The sequence below is a fragment of the Leptodactylus fuscus genome, chromosome 2 (genome assembly GCF_031893055.1).
Source record: "Leptodactylus fuscus isolate aLepFus1 chromosome 2, aLepFus1.hap2, whole genome shotgun sequence".
Classification (NCBI taxonomy): Eukaryota; Metazoa; Chordata; class Amphibia; order Anura; family Leptodactylidae; genus Leptodactylus; species Leptodactylus fuscus.
This window is the reverse complement of record NC_134266.1, coordinates 258,831,012-258,853,137: the sequence shown is the minus strand read 5'-3', so window position 1 is coordinate 258,853,137 and position 22,126 is coordinate 258,831,012. Positions and strand designations below refer to the sequence as shown.

At 44.7% G+C, this 22,126-nt stretch overlaps 1 protein-coding gene across 1 annotated transcript in view; it reads right to left on the bottom strand.

Moving 5' to 3' along the window:
• The window catches only part of ANGPTL5 (angiopoietin like 5), a 43,141-nt gene extending 22,754 nt beyond the window's left edge, over positions 1–20,387 (bottom strand). Inside the window, exons 1-4 of the mRNA XM_075266141.1 lie at positions 20,289–20,387; positions 7,560–7,731; positions 4,145–4,248; positions 2,573–2,666 (exon numbers count right to left, since the gene is read on the bottom strand). Coding sequence (XP_075122242.1) covers positions 2,573–2,666; positions 4,145–4,248; positions 7,560–7,731; positions 20,289–20,387 — 469 coding nt within the window. The remainder of the gene's footprint in view (positions 1–2,572; positions 2,667–4,144; positions 4,249–7,559; positions 7,732–20,288) is intronic.
• Positions 20,388–22,126: the final 1,739 nt, after the last annotated feature.

The following is a 22,126-nucleotide window of genomic DNA, read 5'->3' as shown; positions in this document are numbered from 1 at the left end:
TTAAAAATACCGTATGCAAATGAATTCTCTGCAGAAATGAGGGCGGGCCCCAGCGCTCAAACGGCGATGCGAGCATCCCCACGGCTGCCCGAGAGTTGCCCGCCTCTTCTGTCTTCATCTGTCGGTCCAACTTCCGACGCCTGGATCAATACAGGAGCGTACTGCGCAGGCGTCGGAAGTTGGACCGAGACGGAAGACAGAAGAAGCGGGGTTGCAGCTGAAGATGGAGGTGTCGCTGGAAAGAGCACTCGGGCAACAGTGGGGACGCCGAGTGCTCCACTGCCTGCTCATTGCTGCAGAGAACTCATTTGCATAACGGTTAAAACCGGTATTTCTAAGGAACGGCACCGCGGAGACCACGTCTAAAGGTAGGAGATGAGTAGCATTTCTTAAGGCTATTCCGACGTGGTAATTAGAAAAAATGTTCGTTTAGTGGTAGAATCCCTTTAAGCGTGACTTGGTCTGTGGTCTATAATAAGAATAGTTTGGTCTGGATTTTGTAATAAGTGGGTCTGATGGGGTTTGTATCGACTGTATTAAGGGGATCTGGTCTGAGGCCAATAATAAGTCAGGGTTAGCCTGGGGTCTGTATGAGGGTAAGTTCACACGGGGTTTTTGGTCAGGATTTTGACCAAAAAGACGGCCCCCATTGAAATCAATGGGAGCTGCTCAGGTCTTTTTTCCAGGAGCCGGTTTGTTCCGGGTCCCAGAAAAAGAAGCGAGGTGCTCATTCTTCAGGCAGAGTCGCCTCACAATTCGGCCTGAAGACACTCCCTCCTCCAGACTAGGCCCATTCAGTGGCCTAATCCAGAGCGGAGTGCGCGACTGGATGCCGTTGCGGTGCACCGGCATTCAGTTGTGGCTACCCGTATTTTAGAGCGGCCTCCGCCTTAGGTTCCGATAAAAAAAAAACCAGTGTGAACTTACCCTTATAGGGGTTATCCAAGACCCACCGTTAATGGCTACTCATGACCTATCCACAGGATCAGGATCAGATGGGTGGGAGTCTGACATCTGGTCTTGATACCGATCAGCTGATTCGGCAGCCAGAATCCATATAATTGGTATATGGCCAGAGACGGCTTCTGCCGTTCAAGTGAATGGGAACAGAGCTGCAGTTCCCGGGCGTCACCGCTACAGTATATATCTCTATACACTGTATACCGTTTCCGGCATACGACATATACACCCCAGTTCTGTGCTGGTGTTACATGATATAATATTTGGATTATTCCAGACACTGGGCTATATAATCTGTATTATTGGCTGTGGAATATTCCATGATGTGTGTGCTGTCTGTACCTAGAGCGGGTATTATGTCAGTGCAGCCAGCTGGCCATCCTTATTGAAGGTGGGATCATCAAACATAGCAACGGAGGGAAAAGTAAGGATAAACAGGATGTCTCCTTCTGTACTGCTACTATAACCCTTGCCTGTCCGAGGGGATTTACTAGTAGCTTTTACTTGATTCTGACAAAATAAGAGTTTCTAATAAAATACTTCAAAACCGAGAATTAAAAACTAAAAAAAAAAAAAAAAAAAAATGTAAAACAGTTTCTGGGATATAGTGATGATTTATAGTGATGATCTACCTCTAGGATAGGTCATATACCTGTATATGTGGTTAGTTGGGGTCTGACACCCAGGACCCCACAGATCAGATGCAATTCTTCACTTAATACCAAGCACAGTGTCATATATGACATAGGGGCTGAACTTGTTACTGCAGCTCAGACTAGTTCACTTGAATGGGACTGAGCTGCTGCTGTACTATGTGACCAATGAACGTGACATCATCGGCACAGGGACAAGGTGGCAGCACTCATGGGGGGGTTGCCTCTTCAAGCAAGTGTCAGACCCCCAACAATCACTTATTGACTAAGGATAGGTCATCACTATATAAGTTCCCGAAAATCCCATTATAGGAATTGTGCCATTAAGGACTCTTATTCCCTACAGGGTATAAGTGTCAGATCGCTTGGGTCCTGGGTGTCAGACCAAAAGTCTTTGGGTCCATTCACATGGAGTTTTTTTGGCGAGGATTTTGGTGCTGCAAATCCAAGTGGAAAAAAAGCCTCCCATTGACTTCAATGGGTTCCATTTTCCACTAGCGGAGGCCGCCTCAGGTTCCGGTCCAAAATACGGGTAGCTGCAACTGGAAGCCGGTGCAGTGCACCGGCCTCCAGTCGTGCAGTCCACTCTGGTTTAGGCCCAAATGAATGGGCCTAGTCAGGAGGAGGGAGTGTCTTCAGGCGGAGTCGCCTCACGATTGAACAAGTTCGTCCTTTTTTTCCGGGAGCCGGAACAAACGGTTCCCGGAAAAAAGACCTGAGCAGCTCCCATTGATTTCAATGGGAGCCATCTTTTTGGTCAGGATTTGAAGGTGAGTACGGCCTCAAAATCCTGACCAAAATACCCCGTGTGAACTCAGCCTAAGACTTGCACACCCACTGCACCCCCTCAATTTACGCCCCTATGTACAACAACGCAGCACATTGCAATAGTCTACTTAGTAGCAATGCTGCAATGTATTAGAGTTATCTTTCATTCAAGCGAACATCACAAATCTTACCATGTGTCTGAAAGGGTCTATGAAGAAAAGGATCTGTCTGTTTTTTCAAGACTTCTGCATTCAAAAGAAGAACCTTATTGGTTAGTTCACTCACCTATAGGTAATAATGAGAGGGTTAAGTACATTGTATGATACTGAATGTTATACTACAAGTCAGACAATAGATCTATTATGTATCACTGGATAACCATAGCAGACATGCCCATCAGGAATATGGCAAAGCAACCAATAATCCCTACAGCTCCCTTAAAGGAAGTTTACCAGGTCCACGATGTCCACCAACCAATAATAGTGCCGTGTAGAGACCTTAGTAGGAACAGAAACCTAACAAATCAGGTCCCGCCCCTGTTGCACTTGCAGGCTAATTTGCATATTCATAAAAAAAATGATTATCTCTGCATTGATTCATCAGTTTGTAGTCCTACAGTTATGTTTCTGCTCCTATTAAAGGCCTCTTTATGGCACTATCATTGGTATGGGAGGCATCTGAGACCTGATAGACTCCCTTTAAAGGCTAATCTCATTAGACAATACCTTTTTGTTAAAAGGATCACCTAAAATAAATTGGTTACAGAGATCATTAGTGATTATCTAATCCGCATAATAAAGGATTACATGGTGGCAAGTACAATTAGGGTAAGTTCACATGGGGTTTTTCGGTTAGGATTTTGGGGCCATATCCATCAATGGGAGTTGGTCAGTTCTTTTTTCTGGGAGCCGGAACAAAAAGAAGCGACATGCTCATTCTTTCAGGTGGATTCGCCTTGCAACATCCGCCTGAAGACACTCCCGCCCGACGAGGCCCATTCATTTGGGCCTAATCCAGAGCGGAATGCGCGACTGAGTGCCGGCGCACTGCTCCGGCATCCAGTCGTAGCTACGCGTGTTTTGGACCGAAACCTGAGGCAGCCTCCGCCTTAGGTTCCAGTTCAAAAAACCCCGTCTAAACTTACCCTTACAGGGTTTTTAGGCCCCCCGGTGGTTTTTGATACTGATGACATCGGGACCCTGCACTGATCAGCTGATCCGATTGCCTCCTGGAGCTGGACAGGCCCTGAAGCGGCACTTCTCCTATTCAAGTGATAGGCAGAAAGCTGCAGCTCAGCCGACTATATAGAGGTGTTACTACAACTCTGCACCTATTACTTTAATAGAAATAAAGCTGCTTCCGACCCCAACCTGTGCAGTAGCTTCCATCACTGGGACGTGGCCAAATCAGCTGGTTTGTGCAGGGTCCACATAGCGGACCCCCACCAATTGAATACTGATGATGATTCTTGTAGATAAGTTATCGATATAAAAAAAAATCTGCCAGAAAACCTCTTCAATTCCCTGTACAACATTACTTGTAGCTTACACCTAGGCAGTAATGCTGTGACATGTGGCCTGATCGTTCTCGTGACTATGGTTGTAGTATGTAATGTTTTCGATCTCCAACTTGAGCAAAACCCACTTGTTTCGAGGGAGAATCCAAGATGGCAGACTCAACAAGAATTGGATTTCTATGAGCTAAATATTGTAGCGAACTGTAAAAAAATCTATCAAGACAGAACGAGACAGAAGTATTTGCACCTGATTTGATAGAAATTCGAGAGTCTTTTGGTGATCCTCCATCATGCTCTTTAACATCTTCTTTGTACTCCTTGCATAAGTAATGAGAGAGTTTTGTAGATTCTCTGAAGTGGAATAACATTTAGTTACATGGGTTATAGCTGTACATGTGAAGAATCATTTATGGACACTCCACCCATGCACAAGAAAACTGTTAAGAACAAATATATATATACTAACATGTATACTTAAAGAGGACCTTTTATGTCCTTGGATACACATGGTTATATATACCGCTAGAAAGCCAACAGCGCGCCGAATCAGCTTTCCCATTATGTGCCCCCACTGAAGAGCTATCAGTGCCGGTACCATAGCTCTTCAGTGTCAGAAGGGCGTTTCTGACAGTCTGTGAGGAACGCCCCTCCTAACAGTAGAGTCCATAGCACTGTACTGTCAGATTGGGTGTTCCTTACTCTCCAGCGATGACTCTGAGCGGTGAGGAACACCCCCCTCCTCCTGGCAGTACTCGTCCATAGACTAGTACTAGGGGGGCGTTCTTCACCGCTCAGCGTCCTGGCAGGGCGGTAAGGAACGCCCAATCTGACAGTACAGTACTATGGACTCTACTGTTAGGAGGGGCGTTCCTCACAGACTGTCAGAAACGCCCTTCTGACACTGAAGAGCTATGGTAACAGCACCGATAGCTCTTCAGCAGGGACACAGAACGGGAAAGCCGACAGTGACTGAATTCTGCTGCTATGAACACTTCTCCCCTATCCACAGGACAAGGGATAAGTGTCCAATCACTGGGGGCCCAAACACAGGGCCTGCTAATGATCAGGAGGGTGGTGGAGCGGCAATGCACTTGCATGACCAGCGCTTCATTCACTTCTATGCCCCTGAAGCCTGGACCCAGCGCCCCTCTCTACTGTTCAGCAACTCTGACTTCTTTAAGTGTGCCTCCAACTATAAAACAGCATCTTATAAATGAATAGTACAAGTGAATATAAGTAACTTGATCTTATTAAAGAAAATTGCTTTGTTCTCCATATAACAGGATAAGTGACGTCTAACATTGGAGTCTATGGAGAGGGAGAGAAGGAAAAGATACCACATGTACTGCAGATGATAAGCTCTGCTACACTTAGTGGCTGCAAAATCACGGGCGCAAAATAACACGGCATATACGCTCCTAACTCCCACTGAAATGAATGGGAGCATTTTGAGTGCGTCATCTGCCGGCACGTTTATACGTGCCAGATCACGCTCAACGTTACATCGTGTGAACTTACCCATATAGCTCTTATGACTCTGCTATATCTAGTATAAAATGCTCTACCACTTACAGAAGGAGGCAAGAAATCAGTTACGACCCGTCCGTTTCCTTCTCCCCATAGACTTCTATGTTTGAGGCTTCACATCGCGGAATCCACGTCAGAATCTGGCTCAAAAAAACGCCTCCCATTGAAATCAATTGAAGCCAGTCATTTCCTTTTTCTGCAACCTGCCATTTTTCAGTCGGATTCCGTGCCACGTCCGCCTTGCGACACCTCCCTCCCGACTAGGCCCATTCATTTGGGCCTAATCGGGAGCGGAGTGCCGCAACTGGATGCTGGTGCACTGCAGCTAGCTGTTTTTGGGACCGAAATCTGAGGCGGCCTTCACATCAAATTCCGGCCCAAATTACTCACCCTAATGGAAAGGAAGGAGGAGGAAAATAGTCTCATACGTGGACAAGAACACAGATTTCTTTAATAAGACATATTACAAAGTTTCTTCTATTCACTTGCACTATTAGTTTATAAGGAGTGGTTTATATTACGAGGTACGCTTTAAGCAAGACGCCAGGGAGGTAAAAGTACTATACACGCTAAACAGAGACCATGGAAGGAGGAGACCATGACGGTGAATAACATTGGTAATAACAATGTGTTACAATACAATAGGGAGAAAAATAATCCAAAAATATAAAGAGAGCAGAAAGTTATTGGGCCAAGAAGACAATAGGGGCGGATTATATAAGAGAGCGCCAAATGAGATCTGGATTCCAGATTTTTGGATATGATGTAACGGGCAGACATAGGGAAATGAGCAGCTGAGCCATAATCTGTCTGAAGCGCGAGCACGTGATTAATGAATAAATAATTATTAAGCTCTATTGACACAAACATGATCAATGGCCATGTGACGGATGTCTGGGGATATTCACATGACCATGGCCTATTCTTGTCTGTTTTCATAATTCTTTAAATAGACTCGAGTCTATGAGGAATATGGGAAAACGGGTGTCCCAAGAATGCAAAATGTCCAGGACAAATGTAAATTTTTAACAATCATTTTGTATCACGGTCATCTGAATAGAGTCTTAGATTTTATTCATGAATGCCAAAAATGGCTGCATGACGGGTGTTCTTATACGTGTTTCCCATGCCATTATTTATAAAGACCCCGAACAGCACAAGGTGAACCTAAATTATTCAGAGGCTTTGGTGCCATGCGCCACAATGTAAATCTATACCAGTGAAGTACAGGCGTAGACTTACAATATAACAAATGCCACAAAACTTACATAGATTTCCCGTATAAGGCCGGGGGCCCCACAGGACGTAAACGCCGTGATTTGCCCGCAGCGGAGACGCTGTGGGAAAAATCGCAGCGTTTTACAGTGCAAGCAGTGCGGACACGCAGTGATTTGCAAAGCCGTTGCAGCTTTGCAAATCGCAGCATGTCAATTATATCTACGGAAACGCCGGCGGCTTTCCCATAGATATAATTGTAACAGAAAGTCCGCAGAGGAAAACTCAGCGAACTTTCTGTTGAAAGCACTGCGGAAAGAACTGCAGTGCATTCACACCGCGGTTCTTTCTGCAGCACTTTAGTGCTGCAATTACAGCCCGTGGGGCCTTAGCCTAAGGCTGAAGCCCCACTTTGTGGAAATGCAGCTTTTTTGTTGCAGATTTTGCTGCGGTTTTTTGACCCCAAACCAAGAATGGCTACAAAAGGAATGGCTAATATACATGAAAGTCTCATACTTCTCCCTCTTGCTCAATCCACTCCTGGCTTTGGCTCAAAAAACTGCAGCAAAAGCTGCAACAAAAAAAGCTGCATTTCTTCATTGTGAAGAAAGCAGCTTTTTCATTGCAGATTTTGTTGCAGTTTTTTGAGCCAAAGTCAGAAGTGGATCGAGCAGAAATGAGAAGTATAAGAACTTTCCATATATTTCCCATTCCCTTTGTAGTTATTACTGACTTTGGCTCAAAAAACTGCAGCAAAATCTGCAACAATAAAACCAGTTTTCTGCAACGTGGTGCCATAGGATGCGCTCTTTGATACATGTAACGAGCTTCTATGTATATAGTAATGGTTGCCTTCTTCTGTATGTGACAATAGTCCTTTATATATCCTTCAGGACACTATAAGTCGGCGTGGTACTTACTGCACAGGTTGAATTTCTGCTCTCGTTGTAGTAAAGACATTTCTCTGCATGTCTGAAAACATTTATCGTGACTTGCTGCTGCACTTGTAGATTTGCTATTCTTCTTCACAGAGGAGGTGACATTTTTTAGAGACTGCTCCATAGCGCTGGCTGATGCTGACCTGACATTACCCTGCAATGTACAAACAAGATTATAGGATAGGACAGGAGGCTGTAGAAACACTCTATACAGGATTGTTTGTCTAAGGGGAGGACATCTTAAGGCTAAGGCTCCACGCAGTGTGGTCACAGAAAAAAAACGCTGCATGAAAAACCACGGTGGCAACGCATTGCGGTTCTTCCTGCGGCGCTTTGGACAGAAAGTTCACAGAGGTTTCCCCTGTGGGCTTTCTTTTTCTATTAGACATGAGGCCCAAGCCCTAAGGGGTTGTCTACAGGCTTTACATATTAGTGACCTATACTTAAAGGGATTCTACCATTAAAACCTCTTTTTTTGTGGATAAGACGTCGGAATAGTCTTTACAAAGGCTATTTGTCTCTTACCTTTAGATGTGATCTCCGCCGCGCCGTTCCTTAGAAATACCGTTTTTTACGGTATGCAAATTAGTTCTTCCGCAGTGATGGGGGCGGGCCCCTTTGCTAAAAATGTGATGGAGGCGTCCCCACTGCTGCTCGAGAACACGATCCTGCGACACCTCTATCTTTGGCTGGATCCTCCCCTTCTCTGTCGTCTTCCTCCTGCGTCACCTCCGACGCCTGCGCTGTTGGCTCTGCCAGTGAGACACTAGTAGAGCCGACTGCACATGCCGGCCGGCGGCCATTTTTGGGAGGCCTCTCTTGATCTTATAGTTGAATGCAGGAGCGGCCTCCCAAAAATGGCCGCCGGCCGGCATTTGCACTCGGCTCTGCTGGGGTCTCACTGGCAGAGCCAACTGCGCAGGCGTCGGAGGTGACACAGGAGGAAGACGACAGAGAAGGGGAGGATCCAGCCGAAGATAGAGGCGTTGCAGGATTGTGTTCTCGAGCAGCAGTGGGGACAACCCATCGCATTTTCAGCGCTGGGGCCCGCCCCCATCGCTGTGAGAGAACTAATTTGCATACCGGTAAAAACCGGTATTTCTAAGGAACGGCGCGGCGGAGATCACATCTAAAGGTAAGAGACGAATAGCCTTTCTAAAGACTATTCCGACGTCTTATCCACAAAAAAAGAGGTTTTAATGGTAGAATCCCTTTACGTTACATTCACACGATGGTTCCCAGTGCCAGTGACTGCACATATATTATAATAAAGGATAGATCATCAATATCTAAAGGAGGAACAAAACCTCTAAGGAATGTTCACACATGACAGATACAATGTACACATTTTTGTTGAAAAATCCAATCCATCTGCTCAATCCACTCCTGGCTTTGGCTCAAAAAACCGCAACAAAATCTGCAACAAAAAAAAGCTGCGTTTCCACAACGTGGGGCCTCAGCCTAAGAGACTTTTTATATGATAGAAATGAACATAAAACTACTGCATTACTAATGCTATTTCAGCGGACTCTTACAATAATATTACTACTGCTACTGCTTATTGACCAACAATTAGAAGTGAAACATGTATGGGAATCTTTCATAGGCACACAGCCTAAAGCCTGCTGATACTATATAAAACCAGAAAGATATACCAATATTCTAGTCTTAGTGTTAAAAACCTATTTATTTAAAGAGGACCATTTGTGTCCTCATGCACATGCGGTTTTATATACCGCTAGAAAGCCAACAACATGCAAAATTCAGCGCGCTGTCGGCTTTCCCAGTACGTGCCCCGGTGGTGGAGATGTACGTGCAGTTAGTTTTGGCACTGATATCTCCCCACTGTCAGAAGGGCGTTCCTTATAGCTCAGTGTCAGCGCCCCCCTAAGGGCCCGTTCCCACGATGTAACACGGCGCTCATTCTGACTGGTGTCAGAATCAGCGCTTCAAAACAGAATCCCATTGACTTCAATGAGTGCCGTCTTACGTGCGCTACACATTGAAGTCAATGGGATTCTGTTTTGAAGCGCTGACTCTGACATGTGTTTATGTGTCAGAATGAGCGCCGCGTTACATCATGGGAACGGGCCCTAACAATACTCATCCATAGACTTGTACTGGGGGTGCGTTCCTCATCGCTTGGCTGTGGGGAACGTCTCCTCTGGTTTTACAGGAAAAATTTTGGTAAATGGTACGTTATGTTTTTCCTTCAATACAACATAAACTGCAATGGTCCTCCAACACCGGGACCTTCATATATTCAGGAATTTAGAGCTGAATTTTTCTAGTTGATTAAATTCCACTTCCAATTACACAACTGCCAGGCGGAATTTTCTACCTAATATTCACTTCAATAGGAGTTATCAGACGGGATCTGTCTGGAGATCAAGCATGGGTCTGTCTCCCATTGAAATGCATGGAGGTTGGTTTCAGGCAGAATTTGGGGCTGATTTTAAGGCAGAATCCTGTTCCAAATTCCGTCACGTGAACATACCCTTATTGGTATTTCCAAAATTGTAACAGTCCATATGAGCAATGATCAGGGAAGGCCATAAAACATGAAAACATATACAGACCAAACTTCAACTTGTCTTGAAAAAAGCAAACTCCAGGTCAACATAAAGGTAAAATAATTTTACTGCCAGAATACAGGGGAGGCAAAAAAAAAACAAAAACAAAACAACAACTTACTTTACTCCATGAGGCCAAAACAGTCCATTTCTTGAAACAGTTAACCCTACCGAGCCATACCTTGCTTATATGGAGACATTTGTGCAAACTAAACAGAAACTAAAGCCAGAAAACACCTTCTCCGACATCGTGGGACATTTAAAATGTCAAAAAAGACACAATTGGCAGGAAAATGTTCAAGCTTCCTAACAAGAAATACAACCCAGATCTGGGAGCAGCTGTCAGGGGCAGGTCACACAAGGCTACGCTCAACATGTTCTCCCACAACATGAAACAAGCACGGCGAAAAAATGCCCTGAAACCGCAGAGAGAGAGAAACCGAACCTAATAGTAGCTGATATATAATAATGAAAAAAGAAGCTTTAAAAAAACAAAAAAATTAAAAGTTGTAAATCCCTCCTTTCCCTAGAATAGACACAAAAGTAGAAAATGACTGTGACACACATACACATTAGGTCTCCCTGTGTCTGACAGTGCCCGGTCTACTGAATATAGGGGATCTGCAGTGCTCCTGTTCTGTCGGGAAGGGGTTAATAGGAGCCCTGCAGATCCCCTATATTCAGCCAGGCTGCATTCCAAGTGGGGGAAAAAAAAACAGTCCTCAAGCTCAGGGAAGGGGAAGACAGCCATCAAAACACCCCCTCCCCTTCCCCAGCATCTACTGCACCCAAAAACTCCGACCATTTTAATTTTTGAAATTTTCCAGTAGCTGCTGCATTTCCCCCCTCGGCTTATACTCGAGTCAATAAGTTTTCCCAGTTTTTTGTGGAAAAATTAGGGGCCTCGGCTTATATTCGGGTCGGCTTATACTCGAGTATATACGGTATATGGCAGACCCAAGGCTGTCGTAGATAGGTGTAAGGGCACCACAAGGAAGTGTTTATTAACGATGAGGTGCTACCATATAACGAATTAGGAGTGTCCTCGGCTGGTAGAGGGGACCTCAAGACTGGAGCAAAATAAAGTGGTTTTGATGAACTCCCACCATGTGATCACTGAGACCCCAATCACAGGCCTCAGTGGTGACCCTGGGACACAGGACGTCACCCAGGAGGCCTGAAGAGGCCACAAGAGGACCCAGAGAGATCACCAGTTGCCACAAGGAGGCCCAGAAGTGAGGGAAGGCGAGTATAATTGTTTGGTTTTTTTTTTTTACACCTCCCCTGGGCCTCTACCTACTTTACTCTTGGGTCTGAAGAGACACCTAAACATGATAATTTTACTTCCAGTTTTTGACAAAACGAATTTTTGGGCCAAACCACCTGAACCGAAACAAAATGAATCTTCAGCGGTTTTCCATTCCTGCCAACTTTCAAACAATAACCAAGAAAAGGACCATGGAGGGTTCACCTGGAAACCTCCAGAAAGGACCGCGCTTCACTCAGCGATAATGTACAGAGAATCTTCGTTATTAATGTCACAGCACACACAACGTACGTTTCGGGATCAGGACCCCTTTATCAAGAGTAATAGGACAAGCGCCAACTTTCAAAGGACAGAAATGCGCGCCGCTGCAAATTTAGCTCCACCCACTTCTAAATTGACTTCAGCCATTCCCATCCATTTTTCTTGGTGTTCCGCACAAAGTATAATCCCCCTACAGTCACCCTAATATTATTTGCCCCCACATTATAATGTTCTCCTCAAACTGACCCAATGTTATAAAGTCTTTCTCCAGTGGCTCCAAAGTTTAATGTCCTCCTCCGCTTAAAACTGGGACAGCTTGAGAGAAACATTAAACTGTGGGGATAGTTGGTGGGGGGGACATTAAACCGTGGGGGCAGCAGGAGAGGGATATTAAACTGGGGGCATCTACAGTAGAGGGGGACATTAAACTATGGGGGCTGCTGGAGGGGACATTAAACTGGGGGCAACTAGAGGGGGACATCAATGCTGCCCTCAGTGTAATGTCCTCCTCCAGCTACCCTCCATTTTAATGCCCCCCTCCATCTTCCGCCAATTTAATGTCCCTCTTCATCTGCCAAATTTAACATAAAAAACACTGATACTTAACTTTCCTCCCTTCCCTTCTGCGCAGTCTGTAGTCTCATGTCCTGGGAGATGCAGGCGTGATTTGAGTGACATCATCACATCGCGCCTACAGCTCCTGAAGCCGCAGAATATAGGGGGCACAGTTATGAGATAGGGTTTGTTCACCGCTGTATCTAACTCATCTGCGTCCTCTCCAGACGCAGATGAGTTGAATCCGGGACATAGCTCCTACCGACCAGGGCCCACAATCCGGGACTGTCCCGCAGAATCCGGGACAGTAGGGAGGTATGGGTTTTCACATCTCTAATTGATATAATGGGGCACCTGAGGCATAAGCAGGCACAGTATTGGTAGTGGCAACAGGATATAAAAGTATAATTTATCATTTATAATTGGAAATCCCAATTTGTAGCAGTTTGTGTTGCTATAGAGGCTGATTATGGCTGCAGAAGTGAGACGGTAAAAGTGTCTCAGCAGCAAAATGATAGATTGCCAGTGGATATGACCATGAATGCAGGAACTTTCTATAGTTTGGTACAAAACCAGCCATGATTTCCTTATTCTGGTCACTGTGTTATCTTCTCATACATGTAGTGCCCCTGTCTGCTAACCTGTCCACAATAAGTACATCATGGCTGGTTTCTGGCAAATACCAGACCATAGAAAGTCCCTGCAATCATGGCCATATCCATTGGCAACTGATCAAGACAACAGTTTCACCCCAGCACCTATCTTTTCATGACCACATTCACAACTATTGCACAAGCAACTTACTACACAGTCCAGTCACATTAATGTGACCACCTGTCAAAATCCAGAATAGCCACCTTTGGCAGAGCGGACCGCGGCGAGACGTGCAGGAAGAGAGGGGATGTTGTGATGATGTCACTGGGATGTTGAGCCATGCCGACTCCAGTGCCGTGTCCAGCTGCGCTAGGTTACGCAGTTGAGCATCCATGGCGCGAACAACCCGATCGAGGTGAATCCACAGATTCTCGATTGGGTTCAAGTCCAAGGAATTTGCTGGCCAAGGAAGTACGGTAAACTCATCCTGGTGCTCCTTGAACCACACACCTACACTGCGAGCTTTATGACACGTCGCATTGTCCTGCTGGTAGATGCCATCATCCTGAGGAAAAACATTTCACATGTAGGGGGGAACATGGTCCGCAAGGATAGATGCATACTTGTGTTGCTCCATCGTGCCTTCCACAATGATGAGTGCACCCAGATGGCTGATGACACGTGACTTCTGCCATTGGTTATTTAATGTTAACGTCAAAAGTAGGCGGTGGTCACATTAATAGGACTGGACTGTGTACCTCTTTAAGCAATACAGTTCTCCCAATTTTTTTTAGGATGCCATCCCTGGAGGTGAGCCTAAACATCTCAATCTTGTAGGCTGAGGATGTTACAAGTGCAGTGAGGATGATGGTGACAATGTGACTTATTATACCCTGTGGACATTATATAAACCTATCTGTCTTTTTCTGTATTCCATCTATGGCAGGATTCCTAATAGACAAGCATCATGTCCTAATTTCAGCCTCAAACATCGAAATGTTCCAGCTTCTGAGTTAATGGATGTAACAGCCAGACCTGGGAGGCTTCCATCATACGACTACTTGTGTGCTTCATATGTCCTGAATTTCCATGGTTTTAGGGCACCAGTATAAAAACTTCATTGTGTAATGAATTTGCAAGCCACATCCTCCTCCAATAGGACCCTAACTTTATATGACATCGGACCATTACATGACCCTAACTTTATCTGACACCTCACATCTTTACACCAAGGGGAACATATATTCAATATTCAATAGATTATTCTTTTTGGACAAGTCCTTTGAATTGAAGCGATGCCCCGACAATAAGCTAAAGGACCATTTAGCAGACACAAAAAAGGAAAAAATGGTTGACACACAGATTGGACCCGGATCCAAAACAGAAATAGACTAGGTTTTTTTATAGCCCTCAAAATGGATTGTTGTGTGAAAACAGCCCTAAAAAGGAGAGAGATCTCGAAAAGGGGAACCCCACCTCCAATCACTTAGAATTGGCAACAGGCAGTGGCGTAACTACCACCATAGCAGCGGAGGCAGCTGCCACAGGGCCCGGGACATTAGGGGCCCGGTGACAGCCGCTACCGCTGCTATCATTATACTCAGGGGTCTTTTCGGATAAGGGTCATGTGACGTCCGACCTCATTGAAGAAGGACGGCAGTGGAGGCCGACAGCATAAGAGCCGGGGACAGGTAAGAAACAGTAGCTTTTTATGTTTTTATTCCCCCGGGTCTCCGATTATTATACTCTGGGGTCTGAAAAGACCCCGGAGTATAATAATTGTTTATGGGTGTCCACAGTGGAGCATAATACTATGTGCAAGGGCCACTATGGGGGATAATACTGTGTGCAAGGGCCACTATGGGGCATAATACTGTGTGCAGGGGCCACTATGGGACATAATACTGTGTGCAAGGGCCACTATGGGCAGGGCCGGCGTCAGCGCACGGCATAGTCGGGCAAGTGCCGGGGCCCACAGAGCCTCTGGGGGCCCCCCGGCACTTGCCTGTCACAATTTCAGCTCATCGGCGTCCGTCCGCCGATGAGCTGAATACATACGCGATGCAGGAGTTGCGAGATCAACTCCTGCTTTAAAGCTCCGGCCTGGCTTGCGTGTGTAGGCGCGATGACATCATCGCATCACGCCTACACACGCAAGCCGGGCCGTAGCTAAGCAGGAGCTGATCTCACAGCTCCTGCATCGCGTATGTGACTGGAGAGAGAAGCGTCGGGGGAGCGATGGAAGGTGAGTGATAGAAGGTGAGTGTGTTTGTTTTGTATTACATATTAAGGTGAAACATAATGAAGGGGGCCCATGAAACTGGGGGGCAAATGAAGGGGAGGGGGGGAACGGCATGACACTGGAGAACATGAAGGGGGTGGGGAGAGAACGGCATGAAACTGGGGACAGAGATGGAGGGGGCCCAAAGAAACTGGGGGGCAAATGAAGTGGAGGGGGAACAGCATGACACTGGGGCAGATGGAGGGGGGGGGAGAACAGCATGACACTGGGGCAGATGGAGGGGGTGGGGAGAGAACGGCATGGAACTGGGGACAGAGATGGAGGGGGCCCAATGAAACTGAAGGGGCAAATGAAGGGGAGGGGGGGAACGGCATGACACTGGGGCAGAGACGGGGGACATGAAACTGTGGGCAGATGAAGGGGGAGAAAGTGATGAAACTGGGGACAGAGATGTAGGGGGGACATGAAACTGGGGGCAGAGGAAGGGTGTATATGAAACTGGAGGAGAGATGGAGGGGGGGCATATAATTTACAGGTGACTGTAGGAGGATTATACTGTGTGGGAGCACATAATGAATGAGTGGGTGGAATCAACATAAAAGTGGGTGGAGCTAAATTTGCAGCGCCGCACATTTTGCCCCTCTTTCTGCTCTTTAAAAGATTGGGAGGTATGGCGTTGGTGACGCCACACTCCTGCATGACGTCACTCGCTTCATCTGCAACGCACAGTGTCTCCACTCCCCCACCTCCTTTACAAGGGGGCCCACTGAGGCTCTGTCGCCCAAGGGCCCATAAAAACCTGGAGCCAGCCCTGACTATGGGGCATAATACTGTGTGCAGGGGCCACTATGGGGGATAATACTGTGTGCAGGGGCCACTATGGGACATAATACTGTGTGCAAGGGCCACTATGGGGCATAATACTGTGTGCAGGGGCCACTATTGGGGATAATACTGTGTGCAAGGGCCACTATGGGGCATAATACTATGTGCAGGGGCCACTATGGGGGATAATACTGTGTGCAGGGGCCACTATGGGACATAATACTGTGTGCAGGGGCCACTATGGGACATTATACTGTGTGCAGGGGCCACTATGGGACATAATACTGTGTGCAAGGGCCACTATGGGGCATAATACTGTGTGCAGGGGCCACTATGGGGGATAATACTGTGTGCAAGGGCCACTATGGGGGATAATACTGTGTGCAGGAGCCACTATGGGACATAATACTGTGTGCAAGGGCCACTATGGGGGATAATACTGTGTGCAGGGGCCACTATTGGACATAATACTGTGTGCAGGGGCCACTATTGGGGATAATACTGTGTGCAGGGGCCACTATTGGGGATAATATTGTGTGCAGGGGCCACTATGGAGCATAATACTGTGTGCAGGGGCCACTATTGGGGATAATACTGTGTGCAGGGGCCACTATTGGGGATAATACTGTTTGCAGGAGCCACTATGGGGGATAATACTGTGTGCAGGAGCCACTATGGGGGATAATACTGTGTGGAGGGGCCACTATGGGGGATAATACTGTATGCAGGGGCCACTATAGGGGATAATACTGTGTGCAGGGGCCACTAAGGGGCATAATACTGTGTGCAGGGGCCACTATGGGGGATAATACTGTGTGTAAGGGACACTATGGGGCATTATAGTGTGTGCAGAAATGTGGGGGGGGGGTAGTCAGTTGAGATCTTTGGTGTCGGTCTGGTGGGGGGGGGCCATGTCAAAAGATCGCCACGGGCCCCGCCATTCCTAGTTACGCCACTGGCAAAAGGGTATTTAAAAGTGGGTTTACAAACCTAGAGAGCCCCATCCCATATATCGTGTCTGAGCAAAAAGCATCTCAAATCAGTGCTGCAAGGGGCAACGTGGTGGCTCAGTGGTTAGCAGTGTAGCCTTGCAGCACTGGAGTCCTGGGTTCAAATCCAACCAGGAACAACATCTGCAAGGAATTTGTATGTTCTCCCCATGTTTGCGTGGATTTCCACCTATTCTATAAAGACATACTGATAGGTAGCAAAATGAACATTTGGATCCCTATATGGGGGCTCACAGACAATGTGATATGTTGTATTGTGTATGTCGTGATACAGACAATGTGATGCATTGTTTTGTGTATGTCGTGATACAGACAATGTGATGCGTTGTATTGTGTATGTCGTGATACAGACAATGTGATGTGTTGTATTGTGTATGTCGTGATACAGACAATGTGATGTGTTGTATTGTGTATGTCGTGATACAGATAATGTGATGTGTTGTATTGTGTATGTCGTGATACAGACAATGTGATGTGTTGTATTGTGTATGTCGTGATACAGACAATGTGATATGTTGTATTGTGTATGTCGTGATACAGACAACGTGATGCGTTGTTTTGTGTATGTCGTGATACAGACAATGTGACGCGTTGTATTGTGTATGTCGTGATACAGACAATGTGATGTGTTGTATTGTGTATGTCGTGATACAGACAATGTGATGCGTTGTATTGTGTATGTCGTGATACAGACAATGTGATATGTTGTATTGTGTATGTCGTGATACAGACAATGTGATGCGTTGTATTGTGTATGTCGTGATACAGACAATGTGATGCGTTGTATTGTGTATGTCGTGATACAGACAATGTGATGCGTTGTATTGTGTATGTCGTGATACAGACAATGTGATGCGTTGTATTGTGTATGTCGTGATACAGACAATGTGATGCGTTGTATTGTGTATGTCGTGATACAGACAATGTGATGCGTTGTATTGTGTATGTCGTGATACAGACAATGTGATGTGTTGTATTGTGTATGTCGTGATACAGACAATGTGATGCGTTGTATTGTGTATGTCGTGATACAGACAATGTGATGTGTTGTATTGTGTATATCGTGATACAGACAATGTGATGTGTTGTATTGTGTATGTCGTGATACAGACAATGTGATGTGTTGTATTGTGTATGTCGTGATACAGACAACGTGATGTGTTGTATTGTGTATGTCGTGATACAGACAACGTGATGTGTTGTATTGTGTATGTCGTGATACAGACAATGTGATGTGTGGTATTGTGTATGTCGTGATACAGACAATGTGATGTGTTGTATTGTGTATGTCGTGATACAGACAATGTGATGTGTTGTATTGTGTATGTCGTGATACAGACAACGTGATGTGCTGTATTGTGTATGTCGTGATACAGACAATGTGATGTGTTGTATTGTGTATGTCGTGATACAGACAATGTGATGTGTGGTATTGTGTATGTCGTGATACAGACAATGTGATGTGTTATATAGTGGAAAGCTATATGTAAATGTGAGTGAGTAGAGTGAGGGCTACTCCTGAGGTGACAGTAAGGAGTGTGCAGGCAGGTTGAGGCAGGAAATGCCAGGCAGTGTGTGTGAGTCTATAGCTGGGGCTAGGAGTCCTGCTTTTGTGAGTCTCCTGCTAGGAAGCCATGTTGTTTAGTGGCACCAAAAGTAGCCTGTGACTCAATCCTAAGGGAAAACTATGTTTGTGGAAAATTGCACGCAAATCCGTCCAGGCGTTTTAGCGTGATTGAGGAACAAACATCCAAAGTCACAAACATCCAAACATCCAAACTCACAAACATCCAAACACACAAACTTTCACACTTATAATATTAGTAGGATTTGCAAAGGGCACTAAAATATTACTAATTTGGTTCAAACACTAATAAAAGCAACACAACAATTTACACAACCCATTCTTATTGTACCTTAAGGGATTATACCCCCAATTTATTTATCACTTTACCATAGTGTATGGGATGACCTGTTGGTTGGTGGGGGTCCGACCTCTAGGGTGTGAATAGAGAGGTGAATGCAGAATACGCACCCTGTTCCATTCATTTCAATGGGATAGACAAAGATAGATGAGTGCTGTAATTTGGCTATTTCCAGAGGGCTCCTTGAAGTGAATGGAGATGCCTGTTCTGAGTCCACCACTATATTCACAACAGGGGTGAAAAAAAAAGCATTTTTTTAAATCTGTGGGAGTCTCAGTGGTCGTCAGCCCATCGATAAGCATGGATAGGGGATAAATAATTTTTATGGCATAACCCCATTAATAAGAATATGCCTAAAGTGAAAGGCTCTATATGCCACAAAGTCTATATAGCTATAATAATACAATATGGTACAGTGCAATAAATAACAGTGCCATACACTGCCAAGGAGGTGCTAGTAGTAGTTAGCACTTGCTGTGATTGAGGCTTGTGGTCAAAGATTTTTATATGGAGATTTGCCCCTTTTGCCCTCCCCTGATCATCCTCACCAGCCCTTATACACCATAGCCAATAGTAGTGATGGATATATATATATATATATATATACTGTATATATAGAATTACAATTAGGGTTGAGCGATGGTTATCGAGAAAGATAGGATCCGATTGCGATCGTGCAAAATTCATGATCGGGATCGGCTGGAAAATGATCGAAAATCGGATTTTAAAAACGATCCTGAAATCTCAAGATCGGCTCAACCCTAATTACTATACAATGGTGGAGATTTTAGCTTATATCTATAATAGGAACAGTGTACAACTTATATATCATAATATAAATCGAATGTACAAGTATAGTGCAGTATAAGTAGTACATGCATATGTTAGGGATATAACTTGATATTAAGCTATATTAACCCATTCAACAATATCTATAAAATCAGAGACCTCCTTTAAGATGTCTTCAGATATCTACACATATTGTATGCAATACTTTATACGCTCATAAATAATCCTTAAACCACATCTATATAATTAGAGACCCCCTTTAAGATGTCTTCACCTATCTCCATTGACTATAATCTGTATATACAATCTAAATAGTGTATATACAACACAGTATATATAATATGTACAAGTATAGCACCGCATGAATAATACATATCGTATGCAAAACTTTATGTGCTCATTTATAAACCTTAAACCACATCTATAAAAACAGAGACCCCCTTTAAGATGTCTTCATCTATCTAGGTTGATTCTAATGTGTATATACCATATAAATAGTGTATATACAGCACAGTATAAATCATATCTATAAGTGTAGCACAACATAAATAATACATATTATATGCATAACTTTATACGCTCATTTATAAATCTTAAACCACGTCTATAGCACCAGAGACCCCCTTTAGGATTTCTGCCCTAGGGCGTACAGGACATCAGACCGTCTTACCTTGGCGGAGGGTATGGAATATTGATTGGTCATCGTATTATCTCCTCTATGAAAAGCAATGTGGCAGAAGATCAATGCAGCAGCATAGAGGCGCATCATCTTTTATTTGAAGAAATGCAAACACTTGAGGAACCTTCAGATTTCCTTCTGAAAACACAGCAGACCGCAGATGCTGGAGATGTTGGTTGCTGGATAGAGAGCTGTATAAGCGACGCCAGCTCTACCGCCTGGATATAATCATGACAAGAAAGAGGAAAAAAAAAAGTCTCACGAGCGGAGCTCAAAGCTAAAGCGAAATCTGCAAAGAATCCACTTGTTCTTAATTATCGCAATTCATTAAATTACAGAACAGCTTCGATAGTTCTACATCTTCTCCCTAACATTAAAAAAACCCAAAGAGTTATCACGTCCTGAGCCATCTCCTGCCAGAAAATTATATTGCTGTTTTTGGGAAAGAATTATTAGGTTGCCACTGTCTTGACACCCAACTTTTCCAGGCTACTGAATAGCAAATGCTCCTAGTAACACACTAAGACATGACTTGTTTCCATAGCATTGTATCTACATCATCATTATTAGCACCATTACAGGTAACGGTTGGTCACACAGCTTTTCCAAGCCACTGAAAAGCAAGTCTGCCTAGTCACTTACGTACAGTAATTGTTTCCTATATTATTGGATGGCAAAGAAGACTTACGAAGCTGTATAAATGGGACGATCACCCAGATACTCCAATGTACCAATTTCTGTATACACAGTTATATATGAAGAGCTGTCAGTCACTGATAGGACCGCCCACATGACTGAGTCTAAACAAAGGAAGAGCAAAGATATAAATACATGACAAGGTCTACGGAAACTTTTCCCACCAGATCATATATGAATCTGCTCAGCTCCTCCTGCTCTATAACATGCTGCCTGCAGACTGGACTGTATTGTATTGATGACAGGTTCCCTGCAAAGTGGTATCAGGACTAAATACTAATGGCCGATTCTTAGGATATAGTGATATCATAGTACAAAGATAATGAACAGTACAGGGATAATACACACAGTGATGTCACAGTACAGGGATAATACACACAGTGATGTCACAGTACAGGGATAATACACACAGTGATGTCACAGTACAGAGATAATACACACAGTGATGTCACAGTACAGGATAATACACACAGTGATGTCACAGTACAGAGATAATACACACAGTGATGTCACAGTACAGGGATAATACACACAGTGATGTCACAGTACAGGGATAATACACACAGTGATGTCACAGTACAGGATAACACACACAGTGATGTCACAGTACAGAGATAATACACACAGTGATGTCACAGTACAGGGATAATACACACAGTGATGTCACAGTACAGGGATAATACACACAGTGATGTCACAGTACAGAGATAATACACACAGTGATGTCACAGTACAGAGATAATACACACAGTGATGTCACAGTACAGAGATAATACACACAGTGATGTCACAGTACAGACATAATACACACAGTGATGTCACAGTACAGAGATAATACACACAGTGATGTCACAGTACAGGGATAATACAGACAGTGATGTCACAGTACAGGGATAATACACACAGTGATGTCACAGTACAGGGATAATAAAGACAGTGATGTCACAGTACAGGGATAATACAGACAGTGATGTCACAGTACAGAGATAATACACACAGTGATGTCACAGTACAGGGATAATACACACAGTGATGTCACAGTACAGAGATAATACACACAGTGATGTCACAGTACAGAGATAATACACACAGTGATGTCACAGTACAGGGATAATACACACAGTGATGTCACA